The sequence below is a fragment of the Seriola dumerili genome, unplaced genomic scaffold (genome assembly GCF_002260705.1).
Source record: "Seriola dumerili isolate Sdu_G_001 unplaced genomic scaffold, Sdu_1.0 BDQW01000478.1, whole genome shotgun sequence".
In the NCBI taxonomy this organism is placed as follows: domain Eukaryota; kingdom Metazoa; phylum Chordata; class Actinopteri; order Carangiformes; family Carangidae; genus Seriola; species Seriola dumerili.
In genome coordinates, this window is record NW_019174733.1 from 559,263 (window position 1) to 587,001 (window position 27,739).

General features: G+C 40.6%; 1 protein-coding gene across 3 annotated transcripts in view; it reads left to right on the forward strand.

Annotated features, from left to right (window-relative positions):
* The window catches only part of march8 (membrane associated ring-CH-type finger 8), an 81,429-nt gene that overhangs the window by 36,977 nt on the left and 16,713 nt on the right, over positions 1 to 27,739 (forward strand). For all 3 annotated transcript variants that reach the window (XM_022763525.1, XM_022763526.1, XM_022763527.1), the window contains exon 3: positions 19,231 to 19,281. In XM_022763525.1, the coding sequence (XP_022619246.1) occupies positions 19,231 to 19,281 (51 nt within the window). The remainder of the gene's footprint in view (positions 1 to 19,230; positions 19,282 to 27,739) is intronic.

Genomic DNA, 27,739 nt, shown 5'->3' on the forward strand with positions numbered 1-27,739 from the left:
ATAAAAAGCAGAGCTGGCCTTAAAACTGTTTACGCTACCTTCTTATTAGAGAAAGACGTGATAGCAATCTTAATTACCCTCATCAGGCTGCTGATGTTTATTGGAGACAGAGCTTAGTCTGCCCATTGATTTAACCTCAAAGAATGTGCAGCTACTGTAATTACTCCTCCTCTATCAGTAAGAACAATGAGAAAATTGTTTACATGTGATGTCAGTCATTTTAAAATCTGAATATTTATGCTAGTGCCTTTTTTTTTTTTTTTTTCATCTAACCCATGGTCACGCTAATTGTCTGATTCCGGAGACATCAGGTCAGCCAGGTCGAGAGTTAAAAAGCACAAGCCATCGTGGCTTCATGCCACCGTCTGCATCTTAATAGCTCTTGATGACTCGTCTCATCAATTGCACCCGCACATTGAGGTTTAATTAAGTGGCTGAGATTTTCGTCATACTTAGTAGCACTCTACTGTGACTTAAGAAGCAGTTAGGATTTATCCATCCACCCTGCTGAAAGTGTTACACAGAAGCTATGTCTGTTGCCAGCTTCTACTGTCGTCCTGCGCTTCTTATAGACCCCAATGCACTAGTGAAATATTTATCTAATTTAGAAGGTTATCACTAGCCCCAGGTGCTGATGTGGAAACTGATAGTCAATGCTTAAGTCTACACAGTAAATGCTGCCGGTGCTGTTTTTTGTCCCTTTTCCAAAGGCTGATAATCCCAAATGCTGGCAGACATTAAAGAGAGGGCTGTTTGGCTGCAGGCAAGCACATATCTTCAATGTGACATGTGTGTGTGTGTGTATGTGTGGATGTTATTGCACATTGAATAACAAACATGAGCTCTGTGAGGAAATCATTACAGAGCCCCAAATCAGTCTTTCATGGCTTGACCAGTAGTCTGTGGGGCTTTACCCTTCATATTCTTATTTGGTACCGTTTTCAATGCAGTGCAGACTTCTCTTAAATGGGCCTCTCTGAAGGTTAGAGAAGCAGGCTTGTGACTGGGAGGTTGCTGGTTTTATCCCTGAAGCAGCAGGATAAATCTGAGTGGGTAAAATGAAAGAGAATTGTACATGGATATGACAACGTTTTGACCACGAATGATCCTCCTTGACCACGTGTGGAATTAAAAAGAACTGAGAATTTGCATTTGTATTTTTATACTTTCCTGTCCCTGTTAAATAAACATAAACCTAAACACACTTGGCTCCTCTCTACGACACCATGTGTGTGTCTTTTTCAGTGTAAAACAAGTTTTTGTTACATAGTAATGAGATCCCAACCTGCTTGTACTTCTGAATATCATTACAATTTATGAAATTATAACTATGAACAGTTTCATTTGGTCATTAACAGATATTACAGTTCAGTCACATGCAGTCTCTACTCTGTTGTATTGTGCTATAACTGCAGCTCTGATAAAGCCACTGTGACCTTGTCTATCACCATATTTCTTTTTAGTACAGTGTGTTCTTCTCTGTGCCATAACAGTGAGTCACTCTTTAGCGATATAGAGCTTTTTCTGCTCTGTACTCAAGTCATCATCCCTGGAACACACTAGCAGACAACGAAAAGACTGAGCATCACGAATGACGTTTGCAGATTACACTGAACAGAAACACCGTGTTCATGTTTTCATCAGAGTGCACAGATTGTCCAAGACCTTAGTTAATAGAATTAAAGATGCCTGACGTAAAAGTGGCAGATCCGACTTTTTGAAGGCTAAACCAGGTGATGAGAGATTCAGGTCCCTCGTCTTTACTTTTCTGTATATTTGATTTCCAAGATACAGATCCTAATAGTATGCACACAAAAAAGTCAACCCTGAATGATTTATTTCAGACCCTTTTATTTCAACACTGAACATTTCATGCAAATTGTTTTTCCATCTTTGCGAGTTTAACATTTTAGGGGGCACTGGAGCAAAAATTTGTTCTTGGCCCCCAGCTGCTGCCCCCTCTGCAATGTACATAATATATAATATAATGTACATTTTGCAATCAAATTGTTATTATACTACAGTGAACCTGGGGCTTTTAGCACCACTCTTTTTGTGCCTGCTTTGCATGGATGGATGATAGTTCGGCCTTGTTTTTCATGCTTTAAATGGTACATATTGTCCACATTTGGGCTGATAACTTTAACTGTTGTTGATTTTTTTGGTGTATTATTTTGTGTTCCTCTTGTTTTCTATCAGTCTTTTAGTTGGTGGACTTCAGGGAAAAACCTTTCAGTGGCATCCATTGTCATTCACCTGCAGTCCCAGTTCAAGTCAAGTCAGTTTTATCTATGTTGCCCAATATCACAAATAACCTTCAAAATGCTTTTCAATCTGTACAGCATACAACACTGTCTGTTTGATTCTGATAAGAAAAAACACAAAATCCTTTAACTTAATGTTTAACGATTCATTTATGTTAAATCTTCCATGGGGACTTGTAAATATGGAGCTCAGTGATGTGATTGCCACCTCTGTGAATGTCATATGCTGAATTTTGCAGTAATCCACAGTCCTGCCGCCAGCCTCACTGATCTGCCAGAAATAACCTTTTTAAAGTGTGGCTTCCGGAAAGAGGTCACTTTAAAGTTTTTTCCCCCTCCGCCTGACGGCCCTGCTGATGATCATGTGTGCCCACAGCAGGAGCCCCTTACCGCAAATCTCCATCAGTTTTCACAGGTCGAGATGGATATGCTTCATTGGGTGTCAAAATTGAAAAGATGGCGGGATATGGGGCAAGAGGACAGTGGGTGTTGGGGAGAGTTACAAATCAATACAACTGCTTGAGTCAGCCACTTGTTATTTTGGGACTGTGAACTGATGGTATTGTGCCGTGGTCGTGCTGCCGCAGTGACGGCCCACTTTATGTTTGTGCTTGTGTATTTTGGTCTGAATATTATGTCGCATGAAAACACGCGGCTCAGAAACCATCCTCCACTGCATTACACAGAGATATGTAAATGAAAAGCAAAGCTCCAGATCAAAGCACTGCGTACTTTTACAGCAGATAAGCTGCAAAAGATTTCTGTGTAGGTAACTTAAAATTATTTCTGAAGAGTTTGTCTTTGATTTTTCTCACGGACCATCTCTCTTCTTCATTTCCGTACTCTCCTCTTGTCTCTTTCTGTTAATTTGCGGTGGATTTGATTGAAACATGCAGCAGGCAGACAAGCTGTAGTGTTGTAGCTATCGGTATGCATGACTGTATTTGAATATGAACTGAAAAGGCTATTACAGCTCAATTTCACGCCCAGTGGGAAATCTGACATGTTTCTCCCTCAGTAGAAATCAGACTGTCAGAGTTCTCTCTTTGCTCTTTCTGTCTCTCTCTCTCTATCCTTTCACATTTTGCCTTAAATTTCTTTCTTTAACCATCCAACTCTCCAATATTTTGTGTCCTCTCCTCTCTGGTCTCTGACTTTGTATTGTCTAGCTTCCTAGCCTTAAACCTGCTCAGGCAACAGCCCTCTATATTAGCTACGATTGATATTTTCTGACAGGTGCTATAATCAGTCCTGTTGTTCTCTACCTTTTTCTTCAGCTTTACATTTGAAAGCCCTGCAGAGAGGCTGTCAAGCTGTGCTTAAAGATCACCAGCGTATTATGTTTTGTTGAAGTGAAGGGACTGTGAGCCAGTGTGTGACTCTACACTGGAAGAAGTTGAACTGCAGCAAAGCTACCTTAGGGAGAAATGTTTGGTTTGGTTAAATAAAGCTACTTAGAAAAAGTTGTTTGAACTACTTTGTAAAAAATGATCAAATTGACTATGTACATGTGATACAAAATTATAACAAATCATAATGAAAAAAGTAAAAAAAATGCCACTCGATTGAGTTTATTGCAGAAAGTGCCTAAAATACCTTCTATTCATGGGAAAGTGCTGGAAATATCAGCTTTGGTTTTGTATACAGTAATTGCTAAAGTATGGGCATGGCAATTCTTCCTCAGGCTTTATCCATGTTGACGTTGTCGCTGTGTGAGCACTGTGCAACGCCTGCCCTTGGTCTTTACACATGCACGACACAAAGGTCAAGTGTGTGGTGGTGACTGCATGACGAATTAATTGCCTGGAAATGCCTTCATGCCTTCATGCTTGTCAAAGCGGGTTCGATTACAGTTAATGATAAAATACAAATAAAAAAAATCATTCCTTCTATGGCCTAAAAATTGTTTGTAGTTTCAGTGGTTAACTACACAAAAATGCCAAAAAGTAACTCAGCTACTTGGATCACTATGCTCATATGACTGTAGCTGAACTACCAGCAGGCTACTGCAAAATGTAGTTAAGCTACCAGTTTAATTTCATGTAGTTCACTACTCCCCAACACTGCTGTTAGCAACCAGAAAGCTATGCCTGCATCATCTGCAGTTAAAGCCTTTTCTCACCTTGGCTTAAAAATCTTTTCTCCTCTGTCCTACTTTCCCCCGGAGAGGCTTGATGGCTGAATCATATCTGTTTGTCTTAAAGCGTACAAAGAGTCGTGTTGTTGAAGTGACAGGATTTGAGCCATGTTGATGTGCTGTAATTTAGATGCATCATCTTCACCTTTCAGAAAGCATGTCATTCTGAATGCATTCGAGAGCTAGTTATACACACCTCAGTCCTCACTTTGAGAAATCAGCAGCTCTTTTGTTGCCTGCTGTTGCCTCATCATTTAACTGCTGCCTGGATCCAATTTCACACTGTTCATTTAAAGACTACCGGCTCTCATTTTGCTTGTAAGGACTTTGCATTCAGTATTGAAGTACACAAGAGAAAATGGCTTGATCAAACACCAGAACAGTTTCAGTGGAGAATTTTACTTTGTGCAAAAAGGTTTGTGTAAGGTAGGGATTCACAGATGGGATCGGCTGGATACTGACCTTGTTAAACAGATAAGACAGTATTGGCAAGACAAAGACAATCCACAGTTTCTTTGTGTTATCACGAAACTCAGTGTTTTGACCTAAGTTACATTCATTAAGTTACGCCTGGCAACCAACTTATCTAATAAGTTTTAAATTTTGGGAATTAGATTGGAAATCAGTATTGGCAGATACCTCAAGTTGAGTGGGAGCTTGCTGTTCCTGTGAGTCAGCCTTAGCGATGCCTTCCAGCAGCTAATACTAGCTTGAAGCCTCGGTGTGAGAGGAGGGCCCAATCCCAATGTCCCCCTTAAGACCTAAGACCTGATCCCTCACAGAATAAACTGACGTCACATGGTAAGTGATTGAGCGTGAGAGGCTGCAACGGCTCAAAAAGGTATGAGGAGGAACCGGGACAGCCCTTTGTGACATATCACCTTACCTTGGCGAGACCAAAACATTTCTATTGTTTCAATACTATTGTGGGTTGGGCTTTTGATTTTACATTTTTAATCTCTCCCTTTGGTCTCTGTCAGTAAAGAAAATAGTGATGTTGGATGAGATGGATGAAAGCATATATGGAATTCATCATCATGCCATCATGGGACAAATAACTAAGTTCTGACTAAGATTCAGCAGTGAGCTATGTGTTTATAGCTACTTACCTGTGACCTTTTTCTTTTAACGTTAACATTAGGGTCAGTTCTCTCCATTTTTGTTTGTTCTACTTTCTTTGTCTTTTTTTCATTTTTTGGCAGGTTTTTTTTTTTTTAACAGTTTTTATGCTTCCAGGCTTCCCCTAGTAACCATGGTAACCCCGTGTTAAACATCACAATGTTATAAACTGTGGATAATTCCCTCAGGCAAAGTCTACATATATGCAGACTTACAGTACAGAAAGTGTGCATTTAGAGTTCAAAACATCTGCTACAGAGCCCTGATTCACCTGATCATTTGACAGTCCTAAACCCTTATGGACTTAGCAGGTATGTGCCTCAAAGTCTGTGATTCTGTGAGATAGCACATTGGGATTGGGCCCAGTAGTAGACCACAAGCGCGTTTCTGATTTTGGCTTTCTCTGATTGGTTAGAAGGGCGAGGCTCCTCAAAAACTTCTGAGTCTGTGCCACAGGAGCCTTTTGACAGCACATTACATATGTAAGATATGTTTTGGAGCATATTTCAATTAAAAAAAACATTTAAAAAAATACTTACACGATTTAGCTTTAGGAAAAAGTAACAATACTACAATATCAATATATTTCCATTATGTCCTGCATTCAGAATTTTACATTACAGAAGAATTAGCAACAAAATATGATTAAAAGTAAAAATGCCCCTTTTCAGGGTGTTTCCTCAATTTAGTAATTATTACAGATTAGCAATCCTGGACAGCATGTGTCATATCTCTTAATTGTATTTTACATTGAATTTTACAAACTGACTGTATGATCAGATAATAACATAATATACCTTAATCTGCAAAGTAACTAGTGACTAAAATAAACATAGTGTAGTACAATATTTCCGTCGTAAAGGTAATGATGTAGAAGTGTAAAGTAGCATAAACTGGAAGTAAAGCACAGTCAGTAAATGAGTAAATGTACTGTAATGTTTCTTTCCACCGCTGAAAGTCAGATCAACATAGTGTAAAGGCTGTTGCTGCTGTTGCTGCTGCTGTTGTTGTTGTTGTTGTTTTTGTTGTTGTGGTGTTTAAAATGGAAAATCTCTTTGTTATGTTCGCTGGCCAAAGTTCACGAGCCATGCAGTAGACCTTCTGTAAGACTGTATTTAGAGGCTAAAGCTGTTTAAGCTGTGTTCTTCAATGAAAGTAAAGTGCTGCTCAGCTCATTATCCAATGAATAACCTGATCTGTCTTTAGTGTGTAGACAGAGAACAGTAAGTGTCACTGCTTCATCAAATTGCTCCTCTGTCACTGTAAAACTTTCCCAAAACTACCGCACCCAGGTACACCCAGAACACGTCGTCTCTCATCAATTAACAAGACACATTATTACAAACACAGCGCTCACAAATTAATATTATTGTTGATCAGAAACACTGACCATCGAAAGCATTTGAATTTATTTCAAAAAGGACCAAAACACAAATTGGCTATATATCAGGTGTTATACTGTCAAATAACAGATAATCCAATGTAACATATATCTTATAACATAACGTTCATATCAAAGTCTAAAAAAAACGTCCTTTGGCAATGTTTTTTTTTTTTTAATCAATATTTACCACTTGAGGCAGATTAATACAGTAACCCTTGGTAAAATAAATATTATATACAGCATGAATTTAAACTCGACAGTAACTCAGAGCTGAGTCTTATGGGCCTAAAGGGATTCTTCACATGCCTGTATACACTGTCTGATGGTGACAGGCTGGGGGTGTTTTCATGTTTTAGTGTTTTTAGCTGGTTGTAGTTGCATTTACATGGCTTCAATTAACACATTATGTTGGTTAACTGTTTATCTCTAACCAGCTTTCCTATCCATCCAAAATGTTAGTGTTAGTGTCCTGCTTTTTATTGCCTTATTTTTTTAACAAAACATCTTGTTAGTGAATCATGGCTTTATTAAAAGGTGTTATTGGTATGTTTATTAGTGGACTGTAGTGTTGTCCGAAATGGGAACGATTGTGCTGCAGTTTTGCCCTTGAATACAGCTGTGAGGATGTGTGTAATAAATTACCCTCTGCTCCACCTCACATCCCTCAGTGCCTGCCTAGGATTGGTGGAGCCAGCAGTAATGGCTCCTCTGATTGGTGGACAATGATAGTGGGTTATAGGAGGTTTGGTGGCTGGCTGCTGACAAAAACAGTCATAGATTCAGAGTGTGTGTGTGTGTGTGTGTGTGTGTGTGTGTGTGTGTGTGTGTGTGTGTGTGTGTGTGTGTGTGTGTGTGTGTGTGTAGTAGTTGCAGGACAGGCTTAAGTAGGGTTGGGAGGAGGTACTTTAAGGTTAAGCTTAGTGTGCAGAGCAGAGGGAGTCTATTTAAAGGAGGACATCACCTCCTTCTCATGAATGATTCAACAACAGTTTGCCCCTCCCCCACCTCTCATCAAGATCAGCTGGAGGAAGTGGTTGCTTGGCCAATGGGATTACAGTACTGGATTGACTCTGTGTGTGTATTTGTGTGTGTTTGTGTGTGTATGTGCAGCTGAGAGGGAGCAAGCCTGGACAAGCAGCAGCAGCTCTGTGTTTGTATGTGTGTGTGTGTGAGGAAAATGTAGGGCAGCCGCTTGTTCTCCCTCCCTCTGCCATCTCTCTCCCTATCTTTTCCTCTGTCTGTCTTTGTTTCTGCGCTGTGCTGCCGTAGCTGCAGTCGCCACGGTGACGGCTGCCTCGGCTCTGCTTCCGTATTTGCAGAGGCTTGGCTCGCTCGCTCTCTCTCTCTCTCTCTCTCTCCCTGTCTCGGCTCACATCGAGGATTTACAGAGGGGGCATGTAACCTCCCTGAGGAACCATTGTCTGCGTGAGGGTGTGTGTGGGTGTATGTGTGTGTGATTGTGTGTGTGTGTGTGAAAAAGAGGTGAGGTGGCTTCAGGATCCAGACATGAATTCCTGCTGGAAAATGAAGATTCAGGTACAGATTCTTGTTCTTGATGGTGTTCCTGTTGTGGATGTTTGTCTCTTGTGTTGTTTTTGTTGATGCTGTTGGTGCTATTGTTGTCGTGGTCATTTTCAACATCACAGTTTCCACTCAGAGGTGTATGATCTACAACCTGTTAAAAACAAACGCAGCCTTACACCATATCTACATGCACAGCTGATCGTATATAAGGCCTGTGCAAAGAAAAGACAATGACAATAAAGGGAAAGGGGGCTCATCGTAGTTCCCACTGAGTGGTTGTTATGGTGAGGCCTTCTGTCTCCGTGGTGATGGCAGAGCGCTTCTGCTGCAGTAGCCGAGAGATAAAAGAGTTGCAAGGAATGTGTGGTCTTGTCTGTTTGTGTGTATGAGAGAGAGGATGGGATAAATGGAGAGTCAGATATGTGTACATCCTGTCAAGCAGAAGTGGCACCATCAAAGTGATGTCTGAGGTTATATGTGTGTGTGTGTGTGTGTGTGTGTGTGTGTGTGTACATTGATGTTTGTTTTGCTCATCTTTTGTATCTACGTGTGCATGCATGATGTTACTGTGCATATTTGTTTTTGCGGTTCAGAGGAGCATCTGCCAACTCTTCAGTGTGAAGGGTTGACCCACTTTCTCTTCTGCCCTTTGTTCAGGGTGAGTGGGGGTGTACAGCAAACATGAACTTGAACTTCCCATGAACATTGTTATCCTGAGTCGACTTCAGTGTACACGAAGAAGTTGTTTCCCTTTTTAATTAACCATTGTTTTACTTATCTTCAGGCTGTTTGTGTGTTATCGCAGTGTTTGGTTATAGATTGCTCGAGTAAGAGATTATGAAACAACATATCTGGTGAGATTAAGTTCACATGAATTCAGTCACCCCTCTGCTATACCATGTTGATTTTTTTCTGTTTTATCTTTGCTCTCTAACTGTACCTTTTGATGTGAACGTGCAAGGAGAGGCAGCAGCTCCTGCAGAGAGCTGCTGGTCTTCTCTGAGGTGTGTGATTGTTTTACTAATGGATGCACACAGAAACTCCAAACACACAATGTCTCAGTGGCAGGGTGATAGATACATATGTATATCTATAATATATATCTCCCCCCTCGGTCTGCAGCTTAGAATATCACATCATCGACTGACGCACCGAATCACAGAGGCTTGTGTCAAATCTGCAGTTGGGGGGGGAGGATTAATGCAGTCACATGTCATGGCAGAGCTTAAAACCTGTTGTAAAGGGGGGAGGAGGAGGGGATGGAGGGAGGGAGAAATGAGGAAGAGGAGGGAAGAAAGACAAAACGAGACGGCCTGGACAGGAGAGGACAGCAAGGCAGAGCGTATCTGATGATGGCTGCACTCATGAGTTGGGTATTTTGCAACGAGGCCACAGAGCACATCCGTTGTCAGCTTTCTTCTCTCTTTCTGCTGTGTGTTTTCCTCTGAAAGGGCCTCACAGCGTGGTTTTAACATTCGACAGAACTGAGCGCTTATGCAGTTAGTATTCAGAGCCCTGGATGCTGAATTTATTGTTATTTTTTTTTCCTTAAGAGAGAAACTTGTTTCAAATGTTCCTACACTTCAGATATGGTTTCCACATTCCCAAATGGTGCCAGAGCAAATGCCTATCTAAGCAGCTGCTAAGTGCTGCTAGCTATAAAGAAGCTATTTGGTGGGCTCGGGCCTCAAGCTGTTAACAGACTCTTGTCTGCGAGTTCCTTCCTATCTGAAGTTTATCTGAATTGATGTTTTGTATCAGTCCTTTAATATGAATATTTGTCAGTTTTTCCCTCCCTTTTCTTTGCTGAGGTGACCTTATAGTTTCTGCAAGCATTTCTTTGTTTCTGTGAGCCTGTGATTGAAGGATTATATCACAAGGGGACTGAGGGTTCACACACTAATGACGCAGCTAATTAGGAGGCGCTGCACTGAACTAATTATCTGTAGCTTGACTTTTTCACACAAGTCATAAATAATGACTTATGTCATGCGGAAGAGCACGACCCGAAGTGCAGCTAATGAGGAAATTCAGCTTTACTGCACAGTCACAAAAGTATTTCATCATGTCTTCGGATCTCCCACTCTCTTTGTAGCAGTCACCTTGTGCTGGTATTCTCTGTCATATTTCACTTTTCCTTTTATTTCACTTTTTGTCCTCAAGGACTTACTTCTGGTACTGTCTTTGTCAGATCTGCTCCTCGGTATGCGTCTCATTGGTGTTGGATTAGATTCTGCTATTGCATCTATAATATAGCCGTATAGCCTTGTTCAGACACACAGCCAGAACCATGCACATAGACCTGCACTGAATGTGATGGTCACTATCCCTCCTCTACCATATCCTGTTTGGACATACTGATGTGATTATGTCCAAGATGGAGAGATATGAGGCACAGACAGAGCAACAGGAGGAGGAGGACGAGGAGGCAGCAAAAGATGGGGGGGGGGACACACTTCAGTCTCACATCCTGCTGATGAGGGTCACAGACAGATATGTTTGTTCGCACACAGTCAAATGTAAAAGTGTGTGTGAAACCAGAGTCTGGTGCCGTTTCCTGCTTCTCTTCCTGTGTTTCACATGCTACCTCAGTTTGATGTTATTTAATAGAGCACACACACACACACACACAGTTGCTGCAGGCTGAGAGTTTTGCTTAGCTAATGCCTCTTGTGTAAACGCACAACTATACCCTCAAATAAGACACACATTAGACAAATGTAAAACTGCTTTGTAGGAATCTCAAATAGGTGGTTTGCTACAGTTTTTTTGTTGTTTTTGGCGCTTTTTTTAAGTGCATGACCTGCCTGTCTAGGATACTGTCTATCCCCTTTTCCCCCCAGACGCAGTTATCCTAGGTCTGGTTAGATGTCTGTGGTCAGCCCAGCTCTCCACTGATTGTTCTTGCTGTGCATAGTTGAGATTTCTCATCTGGTTCTGTTCTCCTGCCCAGCTGCCCACTCAGACTCAGCCTGCATTTCCTCCTTAAGTGGCCACTGGATGCTGACAGGGACAGGAAACCACATAAAGGCCAGCTTCCTTTCCTGATGGGACTCTTTGTCGGGGGTGTTTGATATTGCTTTTGCTGAACGGATGTGTGACTGTGACCTCTGAGGAGGGAGGAGCTAGTCAATGCAGTGTTTACGCAAATATCTTTTTGATTCTCAAGAATCTTTTCTCTGTCTGCATGTTTGTGCATGCCAGCCCTGTTGTTTCAAATCAAGAAGTGTGTTTATAATGGCCTACTTGACATTGCTGTTACTTGATATGCATGATTTGAGAGAGATATCTCTTAGGAGTTGAGGCTGTATGCAGAGGAATCTAAGTTATCTCTTGTCTGGGAAGGAGATCTTGTGTCAGCTTGTCTGCAGCAACTTGTTCATTAAAAAAAACAAATAAAAAAACCAACAGTGGCCTCATTTTTCGATCTGTATTTGGCAGAAAGATCAGCCCTAAGCAGATCATGGTATGCTTATGCCATTTACTTCAGGGAAAGCTATTCAGATGTAAACACCTCCCTGTGCCGTCTGCCACAGGCTAAACCCTCTGTTTCTGTTGTCATCCCTGGAGATTCACAAGCTTCACTCCTTCACCTGTCACTTTAATGTCTGTTTGTCTTTAACTTAATGGTTGTTTAACCAAAAACAAAGTGGTTATGGTTGTTGGTGCCTTAGTTAGATTAGGCACAGACCACATAACTGCAACGTCCAGTGTTCAACTCCAAGGGAACTTTGTTGCATGTCATACCCCTCTGTCTCTGTCTCCCCATGTTTCCTGTCTATATTACTGCTGTCTTTATTGGCAAAAATTTCAAAGAAAATAATCTTTTAATGTGGTGATGGTTGTCTTCTTAGTGTGCTGTTGCTTCCGCAGGAAGTCATTTCCATAACCGTTATTGTCCTGGTGCTGATTTAACAGTGACTTTGTAGACTTGAATGTCAGATGCACGAGTGCGTGAGTTGAGTGCATCCATGCATATGTTTCACTGACACCAGACCACGTAAAACGCTGCAAGCTGTCTGAAAGTGAAATCTGGCGTGCAATGTAAAGCCATTTGATGGTTTCATGCCAAGTGGACCCGACACAATGTTGACTCTGCCTCCATCTACTCTCCAATTTCAAGATGCACACATCCCTCAGGGGATAGGATTTTCCGAAAGGTTAGTTAGGTTTATTGATGTCCAACAAATAATCTTAGAAATACAACTTTCCAGTTCTCTCACCACACAAATGACTCAAAGGCTCTGTGCACCTGCACAGGGGGTTTCACTTGTCCTGGGTGATTAGACCTCGCTCAGGTTGAAGGTGGGCAGAGCTAATGCTGGGAATTACATGAGCTCACCGGACTCCGTGCACCAGTAAGAATGACACAGGTCTAATTGGTCCCACTCTGGCAGGTGCAGCAGAGCTAAAAGCAAAGTGAGGAGACGGTGTTCACACACCCACACACTTCTGAAAAGACTAATCATGTGTGCTGGTGTTCAGTGGTTTTAACAACACAGTCATGGTCTCAGCCTTGCATGCTTCGATGCTCTTGGTGTTGCATGTACATGCACAGTATGAATATTAAATAATAACAAATTCAACATTAACATAGTATTCAGTATACTTAAATTACTATACTTTATTTCTTTTTAAACCTTGAACACCCATTTACCCTTTTGAAGATGTTTGTTTAAAAACACTGGACAATTTTCATAATTAGACTCTTAAGATGAAGTTTTCAAGGATGCTTCACACAGTTGAACTGAAGGTAGGAGAAAGTATTTTTTAGGTTTCAGTTTTGTTATGAATAGAGTATACTCTGCCGTGCATTGTTTCAGGATTATGTCCAGGAGTCTAATCAATACATACTATATTTTACATGTTTCTATTCATGCAACTTTTCATACTATTAGAATTCCCTGAATGCTTTGTTTGTATTCAGTGGGCACAACAGTGGGTTGTAAAACTTAAACATATTATGCATAAGGAAAGGATGAATACAACAACCAGCCCTCATGTTTGTTGATGCTTTAAAAGGTGTAGAGAAGCTGCTGGACATCAAACTGTAATGAGTGGGGAAATTAAACCGCTCCTCTTGGCCGGAAGAGTTCAGCAGCTTGCAGAGGTCACTTTAATATAACACATTTACAGAGAAAAAAACAAGAGAGGAAAAGAGAGATATGAAAAGTCATTTCCAGTAAACCCCTCATACAGACACACAAACGCACAAACCTCTGTCCATTAATTTCACTGATTTCATTCTTTCGACAGTCACCTCATTACCACTGTCTGATAGCTATCATTCATTTGGCTTCTCTATCTCTTGCTTTATGTGTTTTCCCTTGTCTTGTTCCTATAATCTGTTGGTCACTCCCTCCTTGTCTTGTTACGACATCAGCAATTTGTAGCAGGAGATGTTAGAGTGTATTATTTGGCCCTTTTTCAACAGAGTAACTGCCACATAAAACAACTCCCTCACAGTGTTCGCGACACGGAGCAAAGAGCTTCTGCTTGTAGGAACAGAATATGTGAAATATGTGACCCTAAATATGTTTTAGCTCAGTAGACATGTATATTTACTGTATATAGGTGCCAATTTTGAATAATAGTTTGTGTTGGATTGAGGCCATCTTCCCATGGTGTTTGTTGCTCTTTATCACTCAGAATTAAGTTTTGCTGTTTCAAACTGAATCCTGAATGAAGATGCTTTCACATATCCTGTCAATCATCAGTCCAAAAGCTGTTTTCTAACTCTGTGTGATTCCATTAACCTCTGGAAGCATGGCTGTGTGTTATTATAGTAGCTTGTGGAGCTGGAGGTAGATGAAGGTGTTAGTTAATTATGTCACTGCAGTGACTTGACGGAGGTTCTTGCGTTCTCCTCCAAGCTTGAAGCACGTTGCAGTGTTTCATGTTTATATTTATGATGCATTTTTAAGTGATTCCTATCCCAGGCAACAGAAATGTTGGCCTCTTCATGTTGTTGCCATTGATGAAGCCTGATGGTAGATATTTTTCCACTGATGGAAGCCGTAACAGACTGTAATGCACTGCAGCTTAAATGACTTACTGCTACTGAGGAGGACTAGTGTTGCTCATTCATAGCTGGAAAAACAAATTTTTGCACTGTTACTATTTCTACGAGTGTCACAAACACTAACACTCTCTCCACTGGAGAGCAGATGCAGCGAGTCCAGGCAAGTTCTCTGAGGGCTGTTGAAAGATACTCCGGGAAGTGAAGATAATTTAAAATGGATGCAGTCTGTTTCAGAAAATAGACACGGTAAAAACATTTCCGATGTAAGCACAAAAACATCTTTAAAGTGTATATGCATACAGAATGCACAAGACGGTGATAATAAGAATACTGGGAAGGTAGATTTACCTTCGTCCAATTCACATTACACTTCAGACCGGCCTGCACCGTAGCTCTTCTGTCATAACTTTCTCAATCTCTCATAACATAAAAGAAAAAAAAACAGGTGAAGGGTTACAAGCTTGACAAGCAGCTCTCATTTGTGACCCTGACCTCTCGTGTGAAATCCCATTTCATGTCTGTGCTGGGACAGAGACTGTTGTTGGTACAGGCGGGCGCAGATGGTGCTGTAAGCAGCCTCTCTGACGGAAAGTCTCGGGTCTGTATTATGAGAAGCTGTTGACCTCAAATACAAAACCTATCTTTATGCTCTGCCTCTGGCATGACGCTGGTGTGAAATGGTGCAGAAACCAGGAGGAAGCATCTGGTAACAAGATCCACTTCACTAATATAGAATTTTTAGACAAAATAAGGGACATTTACTTTTAGCTGCTTTATGGATCTTTTCACAATGAGTCCTGAAACAGTATTTGATTGGGAAAAAAAAAAAAATGTGATTAAATTTATTGTTTGTTGGTATAATCACATAAATAATATAAGAGCTGCAGCGATTAGTCGATCAATCAGTTAAGTGATTGATGGAAAATGAATGTGTTGTCATTTTTCAAGCAAAAATGCCAACATTTTTCTGGTTCAGTTTCTTCAATGTGAGAATTTGACTCTTATCTTCATCATTTATGATAGTGGACTGATATCTTTGCGATAAGATATCTTTGGTCGGACAAAGACGATTTCATTCCAGCAGTTTAATGGAATGAAAAGATGTAAATTTTAGAGACAGAGATATTAAACAGAGAAAAACACCAGATCCTCGCATTTAAGAAGCTGGAACATGCAAATATTTGGTAAACAGTTAACTGATTATAAAAATTGTTGCCAGTTGGTTTTCTTAATTGATTCAAATTGGCTGAATTGTTTCAGCTCGAGCCTGTGCGTCCCCTCATACAGTCTGCAGACCAATCTGTGACATCTGCATCAAAGATGGCACAGGTGGCGGATTCAACTCCAATACTGAAAAAGTTGTGTCAAAGACAGAAACTTTGTGAGGAATAGACACATTTCAAAGAGACAGAGTTAAATTCACAAAGGTTTTATCTTTTGAGATTCTTGCATAAAATTGAACTGAGTCCTGCTCCCTGTGGGCAGAGAACAGAGCCCTGAAGGACACAGCGATGCCTCTGAATATGACCTGTCCTCCTCTGTCATACTCTCCGAAGCTTCATTTTTTTTTTTTTTTTTTTTTACCAGCTTGATTCTTCAGAGTCCAGTGTGAAAGTTGTGTTATCAAAGGCTTGGGCTGCTAACAGACCCTCAGAGGATGTGGAGAGAGACAGACACAGCAGAGTATGAAACCTGAGCCTTTCTTTATCAGAATTATGCATGAGCCCAGAGAATAAGACCCTTTATAGTCTACAGTCATGGTGGCAGGGAAGGTGACTCCCAGACCTTGTACTGTAGCTAACACAGTTTGGGAGTGAAAAATATAGTTAGAATGAGAAGCGAGAACACATTGGAAATGGTGTTGATCTATTTCCTCTCTCATCTCCTGTCATCTGTCTTCAGCCTCTCTGCTCTCATCACTGCTGTCTATAAAAGTCATCACCCTATTTATGGCCTTGTTATTCACCAGAAAACTTCAGTCTGGGCATATCTGCTTGTTACTCCATCAAGGAGGGATTAAGGGCAAGGATCATCAATTTTCTCTGTTCTTTTGCTGTGTCTGTTTTCCCCTGTGCTGTCATCTCCTGTAAAAACTAACTTTTCATCTTCTCTGACAATCTGACAATTGATTTGCTGTACAAATTGCACCCACTGAGAGCTGCATTTACCATTTTGTGACATTATATTGAGGACACTGAAGAGGTAATGACATGGAGATGTGCTTTGTTATGAATCCACCAGTGTAGTAAGAAGCACAGCTCTCGCCTCTCTTTGCCGTCTGCAAAAGCTCTGGTGACAACATACAAACTTCAATGTGTTTTTTTTTGTTGTTGTTTTTTTTCCTGTCCACATTCCTTGAATCTAAGGCTTCGGCCAGGGCGGGCATTTTATAAGAGGTTGGCAGATTAAAACATAACATAAATACAGATTGAGATCAGAGATTATGGCTGGAACTGTCAGCGCTTCACCTCATCAGATAATGGGAACTTTTAGCTTTTCCTCTGTGACTGTGAGACCTAAGAGATGCATTATAACACCACAGATAAAAAATATTTTGTATCATTACAGAGTTGGATCTCAGAAATCGTAAGTTGTCGTCTCATCTGCGTGGCTGGGACCAAAACCCAGCGTGTGTGTCTTGTGTTTTTTATGTCCTTGGGCGTTAAGTGAGATGGGAGGAAAAGAAGGTTTAAGATGGGAGGAAGTGAGGAGAAACAGAGAGTGATGGAGACTCGGCACATACAGTAGTCCTTTATCACCATGGCAACAAGTCACAGCTAGGACACAAGTGAAGTGCTGAAGTAATTAAGTATTGGTAGCATGTCAAGTGGTCTCTTTGTGGTGTGTGCGTGTGGTTGTGTGTGTGAGTGCGTGAGGTTGTGTGTGCGTGCGTGTCCTCTTTAGACAAGGATGGCACTTCAGATGCTGCTTCTTAAAAACATAAGGGAAGTTGTCAGGGTCGAGATTTCCATGCAAACAAATCTTTGTGTGTGTGTGTGTGTGTGTGAGAGAGAGAGAATGAGACAGAGACAGAGAGAGAGAGAGAGAGAGTATTTGAGTCCACTTGTGTCCCTCGTCGGTGTCCTCCTCTGCATGACTGAATTTCCAACTACTGAAATCTCTCAACAACTATTGGATGGACTGTCATAAAATTTTGGTGCAGACGTTGATATTCCCCTCAGGATGAATTGTGTGTGTGTGTGTGTGAGAGAGAGAGAATGAGACAGAGACAGAGAGAGAGAGAGAGAGAGTATTTGAGTCCACTTGTGTCCCTCGTCGGTGTCCTCCTCTGCATGACTGAATTTCCAACTACTGAAATCTCTCAACAACTATTGGATGGACTGTCATAAAATTTTGGTGCAGACGTTGATATTCCCCTCAGGATGAATTGTAATCCCTTCGGTGAAGAAAATATACTTGAAATATTCTTACTTCTCTGGCAGACTCCTTCACTTAAGAGAATTAAGCTTAAAGGACTGAAAAATACTTGATAAGGAGAGTAATGCATTGTTCTGTAACAGTATCAGCTTAAGTAGTTGTCTCTTGTGATCACATGGATAATATTCTGACATAAATCAGATTGTAATGAAACGATCACAAACGGATGTATGTGAAATATTGGATCAGGTATGTTTATTCCAGCATAGAGTACTGTTTTTTCTGGCTCTCTGGGCATACAATAAAGCTGTGTGGTCCACTGTGTGCAGGACGAGGAGGTGGGGGTCAGTAGATGCCCCAGCAGTGAATTTGTGGCCCCCTAACGGTTTAATCCGTCCATGCTTTCTCTCCCCGCTGAGCTTATTTCCCTTTGCAAAGATTTGTTTATGTCCAAAGCTCCACAGCCCTGTCAGAACCAGTGTGAACTCAGCATTATGTAACTATGATTGATTACTCATTAAGGAACCACGCAAGGCGTTAATACCAGCATTGGTTGCAGCACAACAAGCCAGTGAGTGTTTGTGAGTCTCTGATGCAAGCCGAGAACCCTGAGTGGGAATTGAGCATCATCACAGCCTCAATACAGAACTCGACTGTGCTGAGTGCTGGAAGTGTTGCCCTGTTTCGCTCCCTGGATAGTGATACAAATATTGTGACACCATTTTATTTTTTTGAGTTTGGACGGATGCATTATGTAATCTACTTGTCCTCCTTTCGTCTTGCGCCAGAAGACCTTGATTCATCAATTTAAGATGCCAAACAGCTCAGGATCACTGGTCCCTGAGCTGTTGAGAAATGTAGCTTTGCTGTGCTCATTAGACAAAGACAAACCATGAATCAGTCCTACCTACTCCTGCTGTATAACAAGATTTTCTTCATTCCATATCTACACCTTAAAAACTTTGCATTAATATCTGCGTCCATTCTCATTTTTAGCCATGCTACTGTCATGGCTCTTGGGATGGCAGTGTCCGCCTGTTGTTCAGTCAGTCCAGCACTTGGGTCCGGACCGAAATATCTCAAATAACAGGATGGACTGACATGAAATTTGGTGCAGACATTCATGGTACCCAGAGGATGAATCCACGTGGTCGGTGTTACACATGTGGATTTTACATGTCGGCTCTGTTTCAGTTGGTCAAATGTGAATTACATGTTAATGTCAAACAGCTACTCATTATACATAACCATTCATTACAAATAAAATGTGATGCAGATAGTAATTATGGGGCACATGCCAGCTCTCAGTGTGCAGGAATCATATGTAGATTTACAGCATTTCTTTCCTGTGTTTGAATGTGTTTTCACTCACTGGAGTTTTCTTTTGTTTCCTCTATTGCAGAATGAGAAGCCTCTGGGTCATTCAGCAAGCAGGTCCAGCAATATATCAAAGGTGAGCAAAGTACACACAAATGGAAAAATTTGAATGAATGATGTATGGCCTTCACAGAGAGAGAAAAGAAAGAATGAAGACAGGAGGGCGTCAGTGAGGTGAGCTGTGGAGGCTGAGATTGACAGAACAGATAGATATGCAGCGGCGTTAGAGCGACTGATAGATAACCTGCCTCTCTCGCATCACATCACCCCAATCAGAACTCCCTCACTGATCGACCTCCACAGAACAGACGTGTCTTTACACCTCAGCTCGTCAGCTTGGTGTGGCTCACTGTCAGACACTGTACAAACCTCTGTCCTCGGTGACTCCTGTCTTTCTCTGTTTTCTCATGTCTCTCCTCCCTCTCCTCTCCATTGCTCCCTCAGGCAAAGCTACGGCCTGCATCGAATCTAGCTTCAGGGTTTCAGTACTTGTTCTCTTGAGCCTCTTAGAGGATAAACCCTTTACTTGTGCTAATAGATGTCAGGGTCGCATCATCACCATGGGACCGCTCCGACAATAACGTTTGATCCACAAGCTAGTCGTTCTCTAGCTGTGAGCTCAATGGGAGTTACTGCACCTTGGTGATAAATAGACCAACATTCATTCTCAGGGTTACAGTTATGGTTCAACATAAATACTGTTTTCTAAGACAATGTGCCGGTCCCAGACTAGAAAGGACTATACTGTATGGCTTCATAAAACAAACACTGACCACTTTATAAAAATGGACTCACCAATTAATTATGGCATTTACAGAATTGAATTCACAGTTTAAGAGAACTCTATTTCTATTTTATAGCAGATAACAAATGAACAAGTAGTGCAGCTGCTCAGTTTTATGAACCTGATCATGGCCTGAGACATGTAAAATATTGTATTTAATACTATACATTTACTATACTTACTTGCACACGTTAACAATTGCTCACCAGTTGAATTTGAGAGATCCAAACACTGCAGCTTTATAACAGAGTATATTTAGGAAGGCAATATGAGTGGCCCAACTGACCACATCCCCAGTTTAATCCATTTATCATCACCACAAGTGAGTACAAAGTCTGTCAAAGTCAAACCAGAAAGTGCAGCTGCAAAATCAAATGTTCACAAGTTTCAGACTGAGTAATAGCTCTAAAGTGCACTTATTAAAAAGTGACATAACGATCTGTGAACTTGTGCTCATGTGGTTGTCCAGTGTGGAAAATCACAGTCATCACATCCAGATCAATGACCTTTGGTAGCTGATAAAAATTATGAAATGTGTTATGAAACTGAGACTCATTAAAGTTGCAACGAGTTAACAACGAGCTTGGCTCTGTATAAAGGTAACAACAAAATCTGACTCCTTACAACAGTGAAGCTCAGTAGTTAACACATAAACTCTTCTTTGGTTAAACTGTACAAAAATCGAAATGTAATTTGATGTTTCCTGGCCAAGAAATAATCCACACCAGAACATCCTGAACATCCTGAAGACTCCTTGATTTTTGGACAGATTTAATGTCTTAAATAGTGAGCTTTAAGGGTATTAGGTAGATTGTTACCCTCAGTTTCCAATTGTATTTTTTTAAGTGTCTGTGGAGAGACGCTAAACTGTCTAGAGGTGCTATCGAGGGATAGTTTGGCTTGATAGTCAGGACAGGGCTTTAAATAGCTGAAATGGATCAATTAAAATCTATCTTGTACTTTGGCTCAGAACATCCCCTGTAGTTGAAGAAATTCAGACAAACACACAGGAGATATGAAATTCCAGGTATCTCATCCGTAATTCGAGGTGTCAATTTATTTAATTAACGGTTTCCAGACGCTATTCATTGTCATTGAATGTCCTACCTAAACCGCCATTCCTCTGACAAATGTGTGCATAATGGAGTGATAGACATAAAGTATGAACAAGGCTCTTAAGTTTGACAGCTTTAATTAATAATCAGCAGTCAGCGTGCCAGCTGGTGTTTCTGCTCCTTCCTAAAGGGAAATACCTCCGACTGGCAGGTTCTAAAATCTGTATTAATTGTACTCTGGACAGACAAGTCTGCTGAGAGTCTGTGGTTAAAGAAAGTTATGAACCATTAGACCACTTTGGATTGAGTGAGTGAGGAAATAGTACAAAAAGTCATCTCCAAACTCTTGAGAGACTGTAAAAGACTAACGGCGGATTACGGTAGAGGTGTAATATATTTTCAGTAACACACTGTCCTCAAACCACTATGCCGTGAAGCTGCTTACATCAGAATATGATCTGTGAGACTACAGACGATGATTTTATGCATATATGCAGTGCATTTACAAGTTTCCCTGCTCTCTGCTGTATTGGCAGGACGAGATGGAAGATTTTCATGTTTCCAGCAGTGACTCAAATATTCCATTTGCTGAAAGAATATAGAATGTAGGTCAAGTTCATTTATGTTGCAAAGCCCCAGAAAATGAAAGATAAAAAGCAGTTTTTGGATCACAGTAAAACGCACAGGTGATAAGATCACTTAATTAACACGTGACTTGTCTGTCTGAGATGCAGTTTTAATGGCTGATCCCGACTTGATTGTTTTCATTAATTTCCACATGAACTTCCGCCGGACTTGGAATAAGGACACCAAAACAAACCCTACATTGCTTCACATGGCACAGATTCAAGCTGAATCACATCGGCTCGTGTCAGATCGGATCAAAAATGAATGTGCTCGAATCCAATTGTTGACCTATTTAAAAGATCTCTCTCTACATAAATAACCACAGCATCAGCGTGAGAGGGATATTTCGTAACATCTCCAGCTTGGCAGGGAAATGCAGTCTGGATAATGTGTATGTGAAAGCTCAAACATCCAAAGAATTTGTTAATTCTGTCAAAGCACTTGCTCTAGTTTTATACTGATAACCTGGCAGGATCTAGCTTCTAACGTTTTTCACGTAGACAGTCACTGAACTGCTGTGTGTTCTTTAATCATTCCACGTTCTGAGGATGACTCAGAAAAACATCTATGTTCTAGATATCCAGTTACTAGTAACACCCTGTCATGAGACACACACCTGTCATGAGTGAGGTTTATATAATAACAGGAAAACAAGCTGCAGCATTTAGCCAGGGGGTAAAGTGTTTCATAAAGATGATATTGCCTCCATCAGGGAGCTTGTCGCTGCGGGGTATTAAGGTGTATGGTCTTAGATGGAAACATATGTGCATCCAAAGCCAGAAACTCGTTATCTCTCATCTGCTCTATATGGTTTGTTTCATTGATGCATTCGTACAGAAAGTGTCTTTTATCTTTTAAAAAGAAATTATCTGGAGAATGGTGAAAGGGAGGTGGAGCTGTGGGCAAATAACCAGCATTTTTTCATAATATGAAAGAACGGTCAGTGTTGAACATACAAAAGCAGCCGTGAAAGGTTTATCTGAGCACAGAGTGTGGGCTGAGGATTACCCGTTGATTTGGCGTGAGTCGAGTTTCCACTCAGTGAGGTCAGGAGGCTTAGCTGTAGCCGTTTCTCTCTTTAGCACAGTGCCAGGGAGCTGTGCGATGCCTCCTACACTGTTTGGGAAGGAATTAAAGTATTACAGTCCTCATAAAGACACAAAGCAGCGACCCACCGCTCAGTGGGCTGCTGATACTCAGCCAAACATCTGGTGGTGCTCTAAAATTCAAGCTGCTGCAGTTTTTGGTGTTTCAGGCTCCATTGCTACAGAGCACAACCTGGGTCTTTCCTCCAGATCTCTGAGGGACCAGTTCTGCTGCTCTGTTCAGCTTGGCGGAGCACTGATGTTAAAAGCAGGCACTGAGCCAAACCACTATTCTGTAGAAAGTGAAGTTAATTGTTAATTTCTTAGAACACATCATATTTTTCATTTTTCTATGCTGAATTGCTCAGTCTGGCAGCATTGCTCATTTTCTGCTGCTGAAGCTGAAGCTGGCTCCCTTCCTCGGAGAAACCAGACTTAAATGATTTCATTACAAAATGCTTTTGGTGGAAAGTGCCATTATTGTTTATTTGTCTGCAAAGTTGTAAAATGACAGCCCAATCACACAATCACTGCTACAATAGTGGGTCATGCTCACTATTTAGGGCTGCAACTATAATGATTATTTTTGTTTGTTTGATTGTTTTTCTGAAAAACATCAGAAAGCAGTGAAATACTTATAGCCATTATATATTCTCAGAGCTCAAGATAATATCTTCAAATTGCTTATTTAGTCTGACCAACATCCAAAACCCAAAGATATTCAGTTTTCTACCATATGTAACAGAGAAAAGCAGCAAGTCCTCGCACTGGAGGAGCTAGCACAAGAAAATGTTCAGCAGTTTTGCTCAAAAGATTTCTTATAAGTGACTGAAAAGATAAGTCAATTATCAAATTTTCTGTTGATCTACTAAAGGATTAATCAAATAATCATGTCAGCTCTAAAGCTATTACAGAATTCCAACAAACACTTAAGTATCAAACAAACAGAGCTCTTAAAAGACCAAATCATCTGTGTCCAAAGTGCTATTGTACTGGTCAAAAAAATATTATATTAACATATCAGTGTCGAATGTTATCAGCCAGCTGTGTTATCATCATCAGTTATCCGCTCGATGGGAATATCTACCATCTCTACCATGCGTCTCATATGACATGAACACGGCACCACTCCCTTCAAATCAACAGTCCATTTCCATGAAGTATTTACAGTATTGTTTACGATCTTCTCTTTGTATCGCTGATAATCATCTGTTTTCCTGTAAACAGAAACTGCCTTGTGAGAGTAGAGGACAGTTACTTTAAATGTTGAATATCTCAATAAATAACAACCCATGAAGTTGGGTTAAGTAATAATAAAATTATTTTAAATTGTATTTTCTCTTCTTCAAAGCCTGTTGAAGTTGAAGGAATTGTACTGATTGCCAGTTTCTGCCAGCCAACATGAGATCCCATTGAAGCATGTAGATTGGCATGATTTAATATAGTCCAAAGTGCCAGAGAAATGATTGGCCGGTCAAATCAACCAGCTTTCCTTTGGCGTTCTGCAAAATCTGCTGCTCCCAAATCACCCCGGCGCCAATGTGCTTGTAGTTTCTCAATAAAAAAAAAAGTGTTTGACTTTTTCTTAGAGTAGCTTATGAAAAATAGCATCTAAGCTGACAGTGGATTTTCTGCACTTGCTTGGTGTCAGAAGAAGAGATTAGGTCTGTGACTGAATTTTGCAGCGATTTGCTCCTGCTTCATACTTGACACAGCTCTATTGATATATAGTGATTGTATACTTTACCAGTCTATAATCATAAAAACTAGCCTTTCCTCTTGACCCATCTAACCCCTTCCTCTTTTGTTGTAAGTCTCTTACAGATGGTGACAGTTTGAATATCCTTGAGCCATGATGCAGTTGCATTGAAATGCTGCTGGAATGTAGTGTGATATACATTATCAGCACAGCCTGCACTTGGCTTATAATGACGTGACACTAACTGTATATACCTGGGATCCTCACTTTTGATTGAAGTGTGACCTTGTGAGAGCTGGGGAGAAACTTAAAATGAAAATGAGTCATCTAGAGGGAGAAAAAAAAACTGCGATTGCAGTTGAATAATAAAAGAACTTGCTTATTAAAGATTTGATTTATCATACGTTTGCACAAGGCTGTTGCATAATGCTTGAAAAAACATCTCAGCATTAATACACCCTAACTCAGATTAACCCTGCGCCAAGTTTATAGATGGATACATATTCTTAGTCTCCAGTGAATCAATGGAAAGATCATACAGACAAACAATATAATCCCTGTTCAGGCAGCCAGAAGTCAAGTGGAATAACTTCAAATCTTCATCAGTCACTTTTATGTCACTTAAATCTTAGTTTAGAACAAATTTGTTACATTAAGCACAAAATCCTTTCATCTTTTAACAACTTCAGGTCCACTTAGGAGATTTATCTGGTATCAGTGGTCTTCACCAATTTGCTCAGTTGTCTTGAAGATGAATCTGTTCACACGTGAGCTCAGTATCTGTTACGATTTCACTAATAGTAGATTATTATTATTAAGGACTCACACTCTATATAGGCTTAAAAGTTAAGTATTAAAAGAAATGTTTGACATTTTGGGAAAGATATACATTTTGTTGCTGAGAGTTACATGAGAAGATGCCGCTCATATCTGTCCATTAAAAATGAAGCTACAGCCAGCAGACGGTTATCTTAGCATAAAGACTGGTAACAAGAGGAAACAGCTAGCCCAGGGGTTGTGTGAGCCAAGCTAGCTTTTACCCCTGTTTCTAGTCTTTATGCTAAGCTAACCAGCTGTTGAGTGGTGTTGATCTTTCCCATTTAACCTTTGGCAAAAAAGTAAATAAAGCTTTTTGCCAAACTATTCCTTTAAATTGCATTTTTGATTTTGGAAACAGTCGTTTTGACAAAACAGTCCCAACTCAAGGCCTTCTTACTTTCCTTTGCACTGTATCACATGGCCTACCTCATTCATGTCAACAGTTTGACCTCCATCACAACTGAGCAAACTCTGTCCATTGATGAAGACCATGTGATATGGTTGAAAGCTAGGGGGAACGCTGGTAAGTGGATTGTTTGATTGTTTGTGGAAGTAATATTGATGATGTGACATCTTGGGATTGTTTTGTACTGTTTTAAAGGTTAATAATAACCTGTTGTGCTTATTTTCTGTGTTGCCTTTCTGTTAGCATCTTGTCAACACCTGGCCCATTCACATGTGTCCAGCTTGTTAGAAGTGTCACACTGGGGGACAGTGATTCATTGTTCCTTGAAGGTTATTCTTTGAAAGGCCCCTGTGACTAGAAAATGAGAGCTGTACTTCTCTCCAGGTAGGGACGGTAAAAGAAGAATGGAGGCTGAAGTAATAGCAGATGTGAGGTGTGTTAGAGGAATAAGAGAAGGTATAACAAGCAGGAAAGAGAGTAATTTATGCATGGATGAAGGATGCGTGTGGAGGGTGGGAGTCCTCAAGGAGAGAGGTTAAATGAGTAGTTATGATAATATACTGGGAAACTGTTTCACCTAGCACAATAAACAGGTGTTCATTACAGTGAGAATATGATGTGAGGCTGGATTTTATCTAATTAACACCTCACAGTATGCTTCTTTACACAGTTTACAGTTTCGAAAGTAAAAGGTGGCAAGTATCGAAGCCATCTAACACAATTTATCACCAGTTGTTGAAATATCATCGCTTGCAGTGTTGTGGTTATCCATTAAACGCAGCCACTCATTTACTCATCAAAGGTCCTCGTCACAGGAGAGGGCAGCTGTGAGAGCAGAATAGAAATCTGAAGAGTCATATGCACTGTTGGGAAGTTAATCATTACTATTTCAACTGTGTTATCACCCTGTTATTTGACTGTTTGACAGTGACAGTTTGTTCGTATCTGTTGCCAGATGGCAATATGAATGATTAACAGGCAAGATGGTATAGGAACATTATATTTACACACACCTAGAATAAAATAAGGTATAAAGATTACCACCCAGAGTCATCAGTGCAATTATGATCCACCTCTTTTTTTATCAGTCTGCAGTCAGAATTCAGTCACACAAGGCTTTAACTCGGCATATGTCATCAGTTTCTTGTTTGTGGTTATTGTTCTGTAAGTGTAACGCTGAAGCAGCATGTTCCACCTACATAGATAAATATACAGCAGAGCTAGCAGCAAAATAATAATGTTTTATTGCTTTGATGTGATCTTTTTGTTTCTCAGCCACTTCTCAGAGCTGTCTGTTCATTTTCCTGCAGGAGCACCAAGCAGCACGCTTGAATGTGAACTATTAGAATAAGTAAATGAAATGGAATATTTTAGAGAAATCAAATAAGCTGGTGAAAATGCAACCTAAAATTAACTATTAAATAACAACAATACAAAAGAGAGGGAGAGCATGTCTGAAAAAAGCCAGTTAAAGAGGATCGTGCTGCTCATGTACAGTCAGAAAAACAGGCTGAAGGACAAAGCTGAGCATTGAATTTCCTATCGACCAGTGTCAGGCGATGAGCTATAAATTTCCCCTTAGTTAGAAATGAAATCAATAGGTAATTAGTTTCTCGTTGAAATTGCCAGAACCCCTGTGTCTTTAGGTTAGCAACCCAAACACTATCTGATCCTGTTCTTTATGTTCCCTGCCCAGTCTGTGGCAGTCACTGTGTAAGAGCCCCGGGACGCTGTGTTGAGGGGATAGTCCGACATTTAGGAAATATTCGTGTTCACTTTCTTGTTGCGAGTTAAGTGAGAAGATTGATACCACTTTCATGTTTTTACAGCAAATATGAAACTGGAACCAGATGACGGTTAGCTTATCTTAGCATAACTGCTGTAAACAAAGGGCAACAGCTAGCCTGGCTCTGTCCAAAGGTTAAAAACATAATGGAGTCTTGTTGCCACCATGTGTGTGACTCCAGGAAGTCACTGTTAACCTGCTGCTGGCTGTAGCCTTTTCCAAATTTCCTACAAGGTCAAACTATTTCTTTTAAAGGATGTAACAGTCTAGTTT